A 15,100-nucleotide genomic window follows, 5' to 3' on the forward strand; every position below is an offset into this window, starting at 1 on the left:
TTCAGGTCCTTGAACATTAAGGGATGTCTCCTCCACCTGTAACTTTATCAGACGTTGATGGAAAACAAATGTGGAAAACAAATTAGTATAATATAATACACGCTTTGTAGTTGTTCATATTAGGAGATAAACTGCAAAAATAGACAACAAACTGAATCAATGACTATTACATAGGCGAGAGGTAATTTGATCTGCTATTCACTAGAACCAAATACACATTCCTTGACAATATTTAAGAAATTCCTGAAAAAACTGTACATATTTTTTTACAAAATTTTTATTGTCGATTTATTTTGTTATTCTGGACTGCGTTCATGTTTTAATTTCTTTTACTATGTTTATTGTAAGCACCAAACACCAAAGCAAATTATGTGAAAAGCTTAGTAATAAATGTTGGGATTTTTTAATCTGATGCTGCATTCATGTCCATACCGTTTATTTCTATATTATTACTTACTAGCAGTAAGGTTGTGACTATACATTTAGCTAATCCCTCCAAACAGACCGATACATTACGATCATACATTTTGTCAATTACAATTAGTACATTATGTATACATTATGTAATGTATGTATGGTTTGTCTAATGACCCCGTGGTGTTTCTGTCAGTGCCTCGCACAAGACCTGAACGCAGCATTTCCCTTCAACAACACCATGTTGAACACAAGCCTCATCCAACACTCGGCGCTCTACTCCACCATCCATCAAAAACAACGACAGTGTGGTGGAGTAAGACTATCTCTCACTATTTGCTGACAACCATAAAGCGCTATGCAGTTAAATTATCTTAGACAGATTTAAATTACTTTATCTTGCGGGTTGGTTGCCGTGGATGAAGCTAGCACGTTGACGCTACCCAAGCTAACGCAAATACAACGTAATGTCCCTCCATGTTGTAACGGTTCAACTTTTAGGGCACTGATCAACGTCAAGGGTTAAACCCTAGCTCACTGTCAACTATCTGAAACTCCTGTGTATACTGTGTAAATCATTCTGAGCGGCGTGTGGACGACACCAGTCAGTGGATTTACCGAGGTGGACGTTTTGCCAAATTGAAAGTAGCAGGCAGCTAACAAGCTAGCTAACGTTTGGGGCATTGCCCTCAGTAGAGCATTAAGCTAGCACGCTAACACGCGGCCAGGCAACGGGTTGCCCATTTGTTTATTCAGACTTCAACTGTCACAAATACTCGTGATATTGAGGTTCTGTGCGAGTCTGCGTGAGCTCTGTCCACTGTCCCATGCCCTCTGCGTGGCTGGGAGATAGTTGTGGAGCCGAAGAGGTAACCAGCCAGCAGTCCTGTTAAACATGGAGGATGAAGAGGTCGCAGAGAGCTGGGAAGAGGCAGCGGACAGCGGGGTGAGAACGACTAACGTTGGACATTTTTTTCTATCTAACGATATTATAACTTGGTTTTAGTTTGCCCGCCTGTCTGGCGCTTACATACCTGATATAAACATGCTATTTATTTCGGCTTGTTTTCTCGTCAAATAAATTAGCTTGTCTTTGCAGTCGAGCAGGCCTCGCTCGCCCACAACGACACGGGACTGAGCCTGGCTTTATGTAATTTTATTTACTCAACAACATTATTGTATGACTTGTGGAAATCCACACAAAAAAATGTATGTTTACAAACTCGACTTTCACTATAATTCTCCCATTTTTTAGACCCACCCATTGCGGAAATGCACCGAATCATTACAATAACTCAACAGTGTAGTATGTTCAGGGCTTTTACTATTTAGGCTAGAAGCAAATAGGTATAGCAGATTATGTAGATTGAAACAGTTTAATTTGTTTGTGGCAAACTGTAAACTCTGATTTGTAAAGACAGTCCTATTGCAGCAATCCTGTTTTTATAACCCATCCCCTGTAATCAAATCGATCGGCTGAAAACGCCTTTCTGTGTAATTTTTGTGACTGTACACAATGTTATTGTTGTTATGGAACTGAATGTAATAGTTGAGTGCCCCCCCCCCCCCCCCCCCCCCCCCCCCCGAGGTTCAATAAATCCCATACCATGATGAAGGATCATTTATTTGTAATGATTGTATCTATCAAAAGCATGTTTTCATAGATTCCAGCCACCAGTCAGCAATTTAGTAATCAAAATATCCTGAACATGATTGCATTAGATTGATATTTAACTTCTTTGTCAGTAATACAAATGTAATAAATGTGTTTTTCTCCTCAGGAAATAGAGAGAAGGCTTGAGGCTAAACTGAAAATAAATCAGGCAACAAAGTAAGCAAAGAGACAATTCATCAAATAAATGTCAATACATGGTAAGATTGCAATCACAGGAGTTTTCCCCCCACTAATTGTATTCCCCTTGTGTTTTTACCTGTACAGGAAATCCATCTTGCGTTCAGGTGGCTCACCTGTTAAAACTGCTATTGTAATCCAGGATGACTCTCAGCCTGCAGCACCCCCACCACAAATTAGAATTTTAAAACGTCCGTCAAATAACGGTACCGCAGGAAATCTTGCATCGACTCGTCCCTCTCAGCAGATGAAGTCTTTGGCCCAGCGGGAGGCAGAGTACGCAGAAGCCCGAAGAAGGATCTTGGGTAGTGCATCTTCAGATGATACGCCTCAGGACAATCCTTCTCAAGACAGGTAAGACATTACAACAAAGAATCAGAATCAGAATCCGTTTATTGCCAGGAATGTTTGCACAAACGAGGAATTTAGTTTGGCGGAAGGTGCATACATTAGACATTAGACGAAGAAGAACATACAATGACTTTACAAAGTAGTTGGAAACACAGAAAAGTGAAAAACACAGATAGTAATGTATTCTCCTTTCTCCTCGTATCATTAGGGCAGCTCGTATGAGTGTGCAGCAACCAGTGGAACCAGTTCGTCCAAACACCCATGTGATCCGCCAGCCCACTGGCCCAGATGGCACCTCAGGCTTCAGACTCTGCAGATAAAGAGGAGCTACCTGCTGCAAGGAATCAGCTGTCTCCCTGAGAGGGCATAAAGGGTGGCAGTTCAAGGGGTGATGTGTGCTATGAAGAGCAGAGTGGTGGGATGACACCAAATTCGACAGACATAAAAAATATGAAGACACAGCATGGATTGAAATGAACTCCTCCATCCTCTCTACTCTGCTTTCTGGCATGGTCTTTGCGTTTCACCTTGTCTTTTCCTTCTGTGGAAGGTGCAAGGGGCTGGCAGAGATCAGCCAAAGATCTGAAACCCCTTCTGTTCCACACTGTGAACAGGCTTTTGCCTCACATCCCTACACACTGTGATACTCTGATGTTCCATGAGGTGCCCTGTGATTTTAGGTATGATTGGCCGGTCGAGTGCCAGGGCATCAGGTGCCTGTCTCTACAGGGAGAATAAGGCCAGTTCGTGAATCTGTGGGAATTCCCCTGAGGGGTGCAAGTAAAGGAGCTGGCCTTTCCACTGATGGAGCGTGGCTCATGGCTGCGTATCCACCGGGTCGCTGGCCTCAGTTTTTTGGGGTTCAGTGGAAATTAAATGTTTGACGGTGCTGAGAGTTTACTGTGTCTTCAGCAGCTTGAGGGAAAGGCGAGAACAAGTCCAACTGATCCAACACTTGGAGTAAAAGTGCACTGTGCTTAAAAGTGCGTTTTTATACCGTAGTTGCATAGCAATGGCAGAGACCCAGACCAGTATTTTCCACAGGCCTCGGTTTGGCTCTGTGGCTATTAAATGCCCGGTGGGCACGCAGCCTTTGGCCAAAGATTACGGATCGGAAGGTCGGAATGTCACTAAATCTAAGTTTATTCAAGCAATAAAGATGAAGTCACTCCCTGGATTATTTTTTACATATTGCCTATTTACCTGTGCTGTGTTTTCAAATTATGTTTCATTTTAAACAGCTGACAATTTTTCTTCATGTTTGTGCTTTTTCCCCGAGAAATAGTATGTTTAGGTCAGGAGATCAGTAGTGAATCAGAGATTAGATGATGTTGCCTGCATACAAAACTGTATTGGTAATCATTTTTTATTTGATGAAAGTGGATAAATAACAGACCTATATGTGAATTGAAAATCTTAAGTTATCATGCATATATGTCTCTGCGTGTTTTGCCTTGCTGTTTCTCAACAGAAGTGCTAAATTGGAACTTATTTTAAAGCCAACCGTATGGCATCTGTTTAGAAAAGAGGACTCCGATCTGTTTTTGCACCAGTTAAAGTATGTTGACTGAGGTTATGGTTTGGTGTTCAGAAATAACTATTTGATGCTCAGCTTTGGGGATGACATAGTTACATGACAACCGCGTTAATTTGGAAAGAGTCGGTGAAATTTCTTTAGAAAACTACAAAAATGATCACAAAGATATTAGAAAACTTATCTTTTAATCGGTGTCCTTTAGAAGGAAGCCAAATTCCGCTGCCTGGTTTTGATGAATGTTTTTCATGTGGTGTTTTTCACGCAAAGGGAGTTTACACCATTGTTTGCCGCCGATTAAAAATAAAATTTTGCAAACCATGAAATCAATAATCTTATCAATTGCTGAGGAGTTACCAGTACTGACAATTACTGCAACCATTTTTTTTTTTAGCCCTTTGACACTTGTATGCCTTAAATGATAAATGATCCCTGGTTACATGTGTTCACTTTCCAATGGGTAGTGCTTGTTAGTCTTAAGCTTGTTGTGCACTTGTGATAGTTTTGTTATTACTTGATAAATCCTGTCATTGAGGTAAAGTTAATAGCTGCAAGAGTGTTGGGCAAATACAAAGTCACACTCCAAAAAGGTGCAAAAATGCTTTTATTACAGAAACGTTTGTGCTAAGACCATAATTTATCCAGATAATTTCCAGTGACAGTAAAAAAAAAAAACATTGATTGGAAATATTCACAAGAAAAGAATACATTGAAACTATTATATATTAAACAACTTTCCTCTACACAGCAGCAAACGTATCAATATGGCTGATGCATTTGTGCCATTTATTCCAACCTCACTCGCTAAAAAGGAAAATACCTTTGGGGTTAGGAGTGCATGGTTCACTAATGTCTGGGAATTGAAGTTTCCTTTTGTTGACAGAAATATAAGTTTTCCATTGCAGCACTAACGTCTCAATGTTCTTGTTTTAAGAGATAGTGCAGCCTACACGGTCGTCTTAATATACTGTTCCCAGGGATTTGGTTCAATTATTGAAATAAAATGGATTTGTTATCATGAATAATTAGAAGCAAAACCCATCCTGTATCTATGTGATCTACACATTAAGCTTTGCTTCAGTCATTCAAAGCCGCCTGCCTTTAAGGCAGATTTGATGTCATTCTTGTTTTGAAACTTGAAAATCACAAATGAAATTTGAATACCCTTTAATAAACACCTCAAACTTGGTTGGTTTTGTCTCTTTTGTGCAGAAAGATGGATGAATTTAAAACGTATAATACTTCTAAATGATTTAATGTGATACAGTTTAAATAAACTGAATATGATTGATTTTAAAGACATTTATAAAAGGTTTAGTGTTACTGACTGCTCCAACTACTCACCCATTTGAGGCCAGTAACCAGTAGTTATACAGTAGAGTTATACAAAATAACCTCATAAAAGGTAATGCAACAGTGCAACAAAATAGGATAATTAAATGTGGACTCTTAAATATCAGATATGTCATCTAAAGCTGTATTAGTAAATTATGTAATATTAGACAATCATATTGATTTATTTTGTCTAACTGAAACCGGGCTGTGTCATGAAGAATATGTCAGCCTAAATTGATCAACTCCTCCAAGTCATATTAATACTCACATTCCTCGAGGAGGTGGAGTAGCAGCCATCTTTGACTGAAGCCTAATAAACCCTAAACTCAAATTAAACTACAACTCATTTGAAAGCTTTGTTCTTAGTCTTTCACATCCAACCTGAAAAACAATACAACAATACAATATTCTATTTGTAGTTCATGCATTGTTACATCTAGACTAGACTACTGCATTTCCTTATTATCAGGCTGCTCTAATACGTCTCTTAAATCTCTCTAGTTGATTCAGAATGCTGCAGCTCGTGTACTAACAACAACTAAGAAAAGAGATCATATTATCCTGGTCCTGCCTCCTGCCTCCTGCCATGGCTCTGCTGACGGCCACCCTACTCTATTTGCTTCTGTATGATTCCATTAATGCACATGACTAACTTTGCTCCTTCTTTGGAGTCTTTGTGCTTTTTCGCCTCACAGGTTTCCATGGATCATGGTTTTATCTCAACCCTGGTCCTGCCCGACACCTGCTGCTGTATCATTATTATTAGTTGCATTGCAATTAGTATTACCAATACAAATTACTGCTTTTATTATCATTATTATTCTACTATATAAACTGTTGCTGTTATTGTTGGTACTCTTTAATCATGCCTACATTATATGAGGCATGATGAGTTACAACACATGCAATAATCATTGCATGTGTTGTAACTATGTTATGTTGTTAATTCTGTACACATGGCATCTATTGTCCATCCTGATAGAGGATCCTCCTCTGTTGCTCTCCCGAAGGTTTCTTCCCTTTTTCTCTCCGTTAAAGGTTTTTAGGGGAGTTTTCCCTGAACCGATGTGAGGTCCTGAGACAGGGGATGTCGTATGTGTACAGATTGTAAAGCTCTCTGAGGCAAATTTGTAATTTGTGATTTTGGGCTATACAAAATAAATTGAATTGAATTGAATTGAATTATTGTACTCTAAGTAGAACAGGGGTGGCCAAACAATAGTAAATGCGTATTTTTCAAGTCTTTGCCCAATAAGAACATATGTGTTTGTAGACCAGCAAACCACGTGTTCCATAGAAAATGTATTATCTATCAAAAATAAAACAACACTACTACAGTTAAACGTTTGGCATTACAGTGTTTCATTGGTGTTCGTCAAAAGAAACTATTTCTGTATCTGATGCTCTTTTATGTAAATTGCTCAATACTTTTAAACTCCAACACAGTGCACAACTAAAATACCAATAGCAATGTTATAATGCCTTGGTAAATCTGTAAATAAGTAAAGTTAGCATGACTACTAGTAGTATTATGGTGTGGTCGCACTAGTTGTACCTCCTGACTGCTCAAACCATCCTGACCAGAGGCGGCGCTGTTTGAAGTGAGCCGCGCGGCTCGGATCATTTAGGGATCTTGTCAACTCGCTCAACTCCAGCCGAGGTGTCCATTGAAAGTCGGAAGTTGGGTTGTGATAGTTTGTCAAAACCTTGTTGAAACTCGACAAAATGGCAGAAGACGACAGTTATGAGTCAATGCTCTGCGTGAAGCCCGAGGTTCATGTGTACCGGATCCCGCCGCGGGCCTCTAACCGCGGATATCGGTAAGAAGAGCTCAACGAGAAGTCGTGGAAGCGACGGACGAGTCTCTCTGACGGAGACAAGTGTCCGTCATGAAGCTAATTTAACACGAATGCTCCCGTTATCGGACAACAAGTGGTTGGCTTGGATGATTGGTCATTTCTCTGTTCCCTTGCAAAGTGTATTCGACGGGTACAGTCAACACGTCCAGTGGTAACACTCGCACGGATTCAGAAAAATAGACATTTACGTGAGCTGAGAACGTGACACGTGCTAGAATATCAGACTGTTATCTGCTGTGCGTCATCCAGACTTTGTCAACAAACAGCTCCTCGACTGCTGCCGTGTGGAAAGTTAACTTTAGCAGAAGTTATGAGAAATGACGGCATTGCTGGAAGCGTTTAAGCCTGACTCGTGTCCGATAATAGATGCAGGATTTTATAGTTAATGCTAGCGGCGAACTAGCTGACGTTATGTGACATTAATTAAAAGTAATGCAGTGTATTGTTTGATTGTGTTGCTGAAAATAATATCGGAATAATTCAATGAAAGCACTATCTAACGTCAGCTAGACTTCAATGTGTCGGGGAATGACTGATTGCCTCTTGTTTCCACTCTTATATGAAACTGTTTTAGTCAGTTGTTACATTATAACAATGTAACATGGAGGAGTTACATCAGTTGTTACATCATAACATAACATGGATGAGTTACCATCAGTTGTTACATCATAACATGGATGAGTTACCACCAGTTGTTACATTAGAACATGGAGGAGTTACCATCAGTTACATTAGAACATGGGGGGTTACCATCAGTTACATTAGAACATGGGGGGTTACCATCAGTTACATTAGAACATGGGGGGTTACCATCAGTTACATTAGAACATCCATCACCACAGCACTATGAGCAGTTTGTCTTTGAAGCGGCCTGTTGTCTTTCAACATAAAGATGTCATGGAAGTTCATTCTCCTGAAAACAGCAGTTGTTAAAAACAAAAAAAGGATAAAGCAAGATCCACTTTCAAGCTTTCTCTGGAGCTTTCCACTGTATCTTATGGTGTTCCTCCACGGATTGGATTTGCTCTGATGTCATGCCGAAAACAGAAAACCGTGAGGTTCGGTTTAAAAAGCCCTTGAAAAACTTACTAATTGGACCTTGATGGTTTGTTTTTCTCTTGTCATGTTTTGTTAATGAAACTGTACATTCTAATCATATATTGAAATGATCCACAGGTGTCACATTTCCTTCAGTTAGCAGCCGACCCCAAAAATATCACGACTGTCTCATTCATGTCTGCCTGAAAACTTTTAATTTCACTTCCTCCTGCTGTGAAAAGTTGCAGCTGTCTGGGTAAAAACTATGACCCAGTCAGCCCCTTTCATATTGAGACATGTGTTTCCTGTTTTTCTAGTGCTGCTGACTGGAAGCTGGATGAACCAGCATGGAGTGGTAGGATGAAAATCACTGCGAAAGGCAAGCTGGCCTGCATTAAGTTAGAGGACAAAAACACAGGTAAACAAATTGGCATCTCCTTGTAGCTCAATCTGATTTGTGTACATAACTCACCACATGGATTATTTGTATATTTTGTAACTAACCTTACACTTTTTGGATCATGTCAAGCATGCAAATAATCAGTTGTGATTGGCACAATACTTATGTTAAAAGCCATGTGAGGAAACATAGGTTATGCAACATATTTAGATTACTGTTATTATGGTTAACAGTGATATGTAATTACACAGCAGATTCATGACCTTGATTGTGTCACATTGACAAGTTTCGTGACTCATTGCTATTTAAAATGCATGGTGTATTTTGGAAAATGTCGTAGAACAGGTGAGTATCTCCTCTGGTGAATTTGCAGACAGGAGGCTGCAAGTGTGTTGTTGCCCTTTCACTCTTGATTGTACACATTTAGTCTCAAATGGAGCTCTTATCTGAGTGAATACAGTGACAATCAATCACTGAAAATGACCAAATTCATTAAAATATCTTCACCATTAACTATTCAAAATAATCTGTGGTATCCTGGCTCGTCAATTATACAATTCCAGGGTTAATTAGAGAAAATTTGTTTGTTTGTCACAATGTTTATTTTGCCGTCAACCAGCTTGTTAACTTTCTTTGTTCTTTGCAACAAACCTTTTTACTTTGTTTGTCACATTGCAGTAAATGACCCTTAGGCAATGTTGTTCTAAATGTGTTATTTGCAGGAGAGTTGTTTGCCCAAGCTCCAGTCGAACAGTATCCAGGGTGTGTAGTCGAATCAGTCACAGACTCCAGCAGGTACTTTGTGATCCGGATAGAAGATGGCAATGGTAAGACATTTTCTTTGGAGAATTAGGTCGATATACTCGTCACATTTATAGAGAAATGCATCATCTTAATACATTTAAAAAAAAATCTATTTAAATGTTATAATTTATTTTAAATTGTGTATAAAAAACAAAACATGAAGATCTAGTCTTTCAGATTAATAGTACATTTTTCTTTTTCAAGAGAATCAGCATTCAGATTGAATTATGGAAGTGAAATAGTGCATTAGCTTTTCTCTGAACAAAGGAAAGATTGTGTCTGTGTTTTTACTCTCTATAAATTGTATTTCCTGTTGTGTGATGACTGCACTTCATTGATCACCATGATCCTTAACGTGACATCATAGTGATTCAGAACTCTGACTGTCTCACTCTTCAGTTATAAAGTGACAGTGGATAACATCAAACAATATTTTTTTCTTGATATAGAGGTACCATCTTGTGCTATTTGTAGCCTTTATTTAGTCTTTAAATGTAAGACTCTTATATTCAGCCTAATATGGTGTAAAATCGATCTATCGCTAAGTCACAGATCTATATTCAGTATACTCTCCTTAATTGTCTGTGTTTTACTGCAGTCATATGTTATTCATATGATCAAAGGTACCATAATGTGCTTTTGTCTTTCAATTTACTTTCCTAAAGGACGTCATGCTTTTATCGGCCTGGGTTTTGCTGATCGTGGAGACTCATTTGACTTCAACGTGGCTTTACAAGACCATTTTAAGTGAGTTTGCTTCTCTTATGATGTCAGTTTACTATCTGATCTCTTTTCATACACATGGTTTCAAAATTAACATAAATATGAACATTTACATGAATATGTTTAAATGTGATACTGTGAACAACATTCATTCTTGCACATTTACTTTGTGGCTAGACAACAGTGCACATTTGTCCATCATGCATATCATGTATTTATTTACATTTTAAATGAGAGTAAAAGAGACCATTAACACACACATTAAACCTTTTAGATTGGGTTTGCTACAATACTTTGCCACTGTAATGACAGAGTTTGAGTCTTTCCAACGTTACTTCAGTGATCATTATTATGCTTTCAAACTCGTTCTAAAGGTGGGTGAAGCAAGAAGGCGAGCTCGCAAAACAGGAAGCTTCTGAGAGCACAGCACCTAAGCTGGACCTCCGCTTCAAAGAGGGACAGACTATCAAGATCAGCATCGGGGTGAGTCATTCAGTCCCAACATTAAAGAAATGAATAAAACAGATTAAATAATACATGCAACAATGACAGACTATTTAAAGCAAAGAGCCACCAATTAGACAATAATGACATTTAGAAACTCTCATGACTCCGTCTCTAGCAAAATATCAAGAAGAAGGATGCAGGTGGTGCCAAAGCGCGGCCCATGGGTATGGGTCTCCTCCCACCTCCACCAGGTGTAAAGGTCGGAGGTGTAATACCGCCTCCTGTGGGAGAGCAGACAGTCTCAGCTGAACAGACTAACACTGGTGATCACCCTGCTATTCTATCAAATCTAATTTATTTTTCATCTTCACATGATTTAAACGGTATTCATGCTTTACATCCATGTTTTTCTCCTGATTCAGCCTCTCTTTTAGACTTTGGGTCCCCTGGCCCTGCAGCCCCACCCAGCGCTGACGTGTGGGGGGATTTCACATCTGCAGGCTCCAAGTAAGTTTTTCACAATATGTCACCTGTGTTTTTGTCTGTCTAGCAATCCATCTTGTCCATCTGTCACATTTGTGTTCGTTTACCATGATTGTTTTTGAATTATTTTACCCTCATCATCATCATTATCATCATCATCTTCACGCTCTCATCCCCCCCCCTCTCCTCCACAGCTCCAGTAAAGATGCTGTCAAATCAGGATGGGTGCAGTTTAGTTGAGTGGTGAGAAAGCGTGCACACACTCAGGCTCCATACATTCCATGGAAAAAAGATGATTGTGGCAAAAAGAAACTAAAAGAAAGGAACTGTTAGCAAACTTGACTGGCTCATTTGTTCTGGCTGCACTTATTCTGAAAAGAATATGTTCCCATAAACTATAGCCGGCTGACCAACACACTCTGGAGGAACAAACGGTAAACATGTACATATTTTTTACAATCATATTCTATTCTCAAACTTTGCCACAAAGTGGGACCTATGTTTGATTTTAGAAGTCGCTAAGAATAAGGCATCATTGTTGGAGTGTATGCTCTCTTGAAGACAAGTGAGCATGTCGATTGTTGAAAGGAACGATTGTCTTGTCACACTAACCAGATGAAAACATCTATCCTTTGCCTTAAATCAAATGTTCCATTATTCAATCCCTTCTCAATGCTATCTGTCCAGAATAATTTTTGATTGTGTCCCTCTGTTCCATCATGCTCCCATCATTGTTATCTCATTACACAAGCACCACTCATCTCAAGGTTGTTTTTACCATCTAGGGAAAGTTAGTTTACCCATTGAAAATATCCATGTTTTGTTTAGCTTTATAGCAGTTTGTGTGTGTTTTTTGTTTTCTGTTTCCTACTTTTTTTAAATTTTGTTTTAGGAGATCTGGCAAAGCTATATTGGTATATGATGAATAGTCTTAAGCCTTCATCAATATACCCTGGTTATTTTAATCATGCTGTCCATTTCCATCCCCATTCATTCAAAGTTTGAACATGTCTTTGTTCATTTTTGTTATATGTTCATGTCTCATGTGTTGTTGCTTTTATAAATGTGACCTGTTACCAAATAGAAATTTCCTCAATATTGTTGCTAATTTACATCAAGTATTTGATTAAGTGCCTTTCAGAAAATGATCTAAAATGTAAACCGAAGTCATCTTGTAAATAAACAATATATTTCATTGACTCTTGTTTTGACTTTTATTAGTGAACTAGTCAGCTTGTGAGATTGTCGAGAGGTGTTCTCCATGGATAATGTAACGAATTGTCTTCAGAGGTGCAATGTGTTTTCAGATTTCAGAGTGTTGTACCAATTTAAGGCGTTATGGGTCTCATAAAGTGTTTTTTTATGATGGAAGGAGAACATGGAGTCAGCAGTTAACTTTTCAATGTAATCAGCAAAACAATCTAACAGGATTGTTTGTGATATCACAGCCAGGATTTATTTCCATTTAGGTTAATTGGTGTTTATTTAAGAAACATGTCCATGTTGTTTCTAGTTATTTAATTGTTCTGAAGTTCAGATCATATGTCCATGTATTGAACTCGACATAAAGAACTTGACAAGTGCCTGCTTTCCATATTTTGAAATTCCATACAATATTTTTGTTGATGAAATGAGTTTATGAATATATTGGATAGTAATACATAGATTTTTTTCGGATTCTTCTGACTGAAATTATGGGACCTTAATCTGAAACTAATAGATATGATCACTGTTTACAAGAACAGATGTGATTCTTGTTTTGAGATTTTATACTTTAACTTTGGTTATTCTAATTGAGAAAAATAAATAAACCACTATTACATCAAAGCACATACGAATAAAACTGTGAAAAGCCTACATGGTGTAGGTTTTTACCATGTTTAGTACAGCCAAGTTATTCTGAGCTCCATTGAAAATATATATTTACTAAAATAGTCTTTATTAACTGGTATAATCTGGATTTTGAGATTTGCTGAGTATCTACAAAAAATCATGTGTATTGATTGCTTTCATTCAAACTGTTTCGACATAAATGAATTGATCACCGGCGTGATGACAGCAGCCCATCATGTTGCATCTGTGCTTGTATCGCATCACACGGCCGCCTGCCGCGGAACTGGAAGTCCCTCCCCGGAAAAAGCATGGGGAAGATACCGCAGGAAGGCAACACTGCGTGGGCACCAGCCGCTGATGGTACGCGTGTATCTGTGTGGATGAGGTTGTTTTACTGCCTCTAGTGTGAACGTCTGCGCAGAAGAGTGGAGGGACGGCAGGATAACGCTCATCAGACCGATCTGTCGAGGTGAGACTAGAAATACAAACTGGGAAGAGGATGTTGTTGTTTTTTTGCCGCGTACTGCACAAGGAACACAATGAGGATGAATATCGCTCGATAAAGCGTTTTATATCCATGTTGTTTCCGTAGCGGTGCGTTTGAGTCGTGATTTCAGTCTTATGTTGCAGGAAAACAATTCATGATCAGATTAATTTGCTCGGATGCTGCACCGTTTAACATACAACCCTCCTCCTCTTCCTCCTCCTCCAACTCCTCAAAGAGACTTTTGAAAACTTGGGCGTGTCTTTTGAGTGTATTTCCTTTACGTACGTGTTAGGATTAGGAGGGCTTTTACGCGTCTACCAAATGAAGTGTTACAGTATGAAAGGACACAACCAGAAGAGGAAACAGTTGAGGGTGATTAATTCCTGTTTATTCAGCAGTTAAGTTATGGCTGCGTCTGCTGGTTGTAAACACAAAGAGCAGTTGAAATGAAGCCGGGGTGAGAAGTCATCAGGTGTGGTTAGGTCTCTGGAAGATGAAAGATCAACAGGTGTAGCATATGAAAGGCTCACATCTCCCACTCTGTAAAATCAGTTTCTGATATCTACTGTGAAGCCAGATGGGGGCGCCGCAGATCTTAAGCGATTAAAACTGAAGAACCGAAACGCTTCAGCCTCATGGTTGTGATTGCATGTAAGCAGCCTTTTCACATCACATAGACCAGTGGTTCTCAAATGGGGGTACTAGTACCCCAGGGGATTCTTGAGATTAAACAAATATATATTTTAAATTAGCATCAATTCAAAAATCCATTAAAAATAGTTATTTAATAAATAGTCAATAACATAAGTGTAAGTTCTTAAACTGATTTGTATATATTCTATATTAAATCAGACAGTGATGGCACAGCGCTGTGTATTACATTGTTTTTTTCCAACCCAAAATGCTTTGCGCTGATCAGGGGGTACTCCAGGGGTTACATCACTGAAAAAAGGTTGAGAACCACTGACAGACAAATACACCTACGAATTCAGTAGTAATCACAAAGCGGTGACGTGTTGACAATTTACAAAATGATGAATGCTAAAACAATTCCAGGGAAACCCCCCAACTTTGTCTTCAATTAATTATTATCAATATACTGTAGATCTACTTTTTTATAACCTACTATGAGTTGTGACAACATTAACATGTATGATTCTTATTTCCTGACATTGTTAACTTTCTTGAAGCCAGACATTGTGTCAGTTTTAAGGCTGTGCTGGGGGTCTGCTATTGACACAATGAACCTTTTGTCTGTAACCATGACAATCCAAGCACCAGGCAGTGCCCTCCGCATGCTTGTGTCATAGTGAAAAGTAATCTGGGGATAACTACATTTTTATTATGAGTGCATTGTTTTGAATGGGGTTTTAAATCATTTTATAGTTTAGGACAACTATGGGAATATTCTGATTATCTGATATATGTGTTTTATAATAGTGGGGGAGAATGAGGTCAGCTGCAACACCTTTCCTCCAATCAGAAACAACCGAGTGCCCCCCTCACTTGCTGTACTTGAACATCACAGTAAAGCCATGGC

The 15,100-nt window shown here is 38.8% G+C and overlaps 2 protein-coding genes across 2 annotated transcripts; both read left to right on the forward strand.

Annotated features, from left to right (window-relative positions):
* Positions 1-1,235: 1,235 nt before the first annotated feature.
* Positions 1,236-5,333, forward strand: LOC306736195 (SUZ RNA-binding domain-containing-like). Its single transcript, XM_079217804.1, has 4 exons — positions 1,236-1,360; positions 2,196-2,245; positions 2,354-2,620; positions 2,826-5,333. The coding sequence occupies exons 1-4, from the start codon at positions 1,310-1,312 to the stop codon at positions 2,935-2,937; spliced, it is 480 nt and encodes a 159-aa protein (XP_079073930.1). The 5' UTR covers positions 1,236-1,309; the 3' UTR covers positions 2,938-5,333.
* A 1,866-nt stretch (positions 5,334-7,199) lies between these two features.
* necap2 (NECAP endocytosis associated 2) lies at positions 7,200-12,439 on the forward strand. The gene is made up of 8 exons (XM_079218405.1): positions 7,200-7,306; positions 8,701-8,801; positions 9,506-9,610; positions 10,253-10,334; positions 10,685-10,793; positions 10,933-11,080; positions 11,180-11,264; positions 11,435-12,439. The coding sequence occupies exons 1-8, from the start codon at positions 7,212-7,214 to the stop codon at positions 11,478-11,480; spliced, it is 771 nt and encodes a 256-aa protein (XP_079074531.1). The 5' UTR covers positions 7,200-7,211; the 3' UTR covers positions 11,481-12,439.
* Positions 12,440-15,100: the final 2,661 nt, after the last annotated feature.

This window comes from Taurulus bubalis (genome assembly GCF_910589615.1).
Source record: "Taurulus bubalis genome assembly, chromosome: 5".
NCBI classification, from domain to species: Eukaryota; Metazoa; Chordata; class Actinopteri; order Perciformes; family Cottidae; genus Taurulus; species Taurulus bubalis.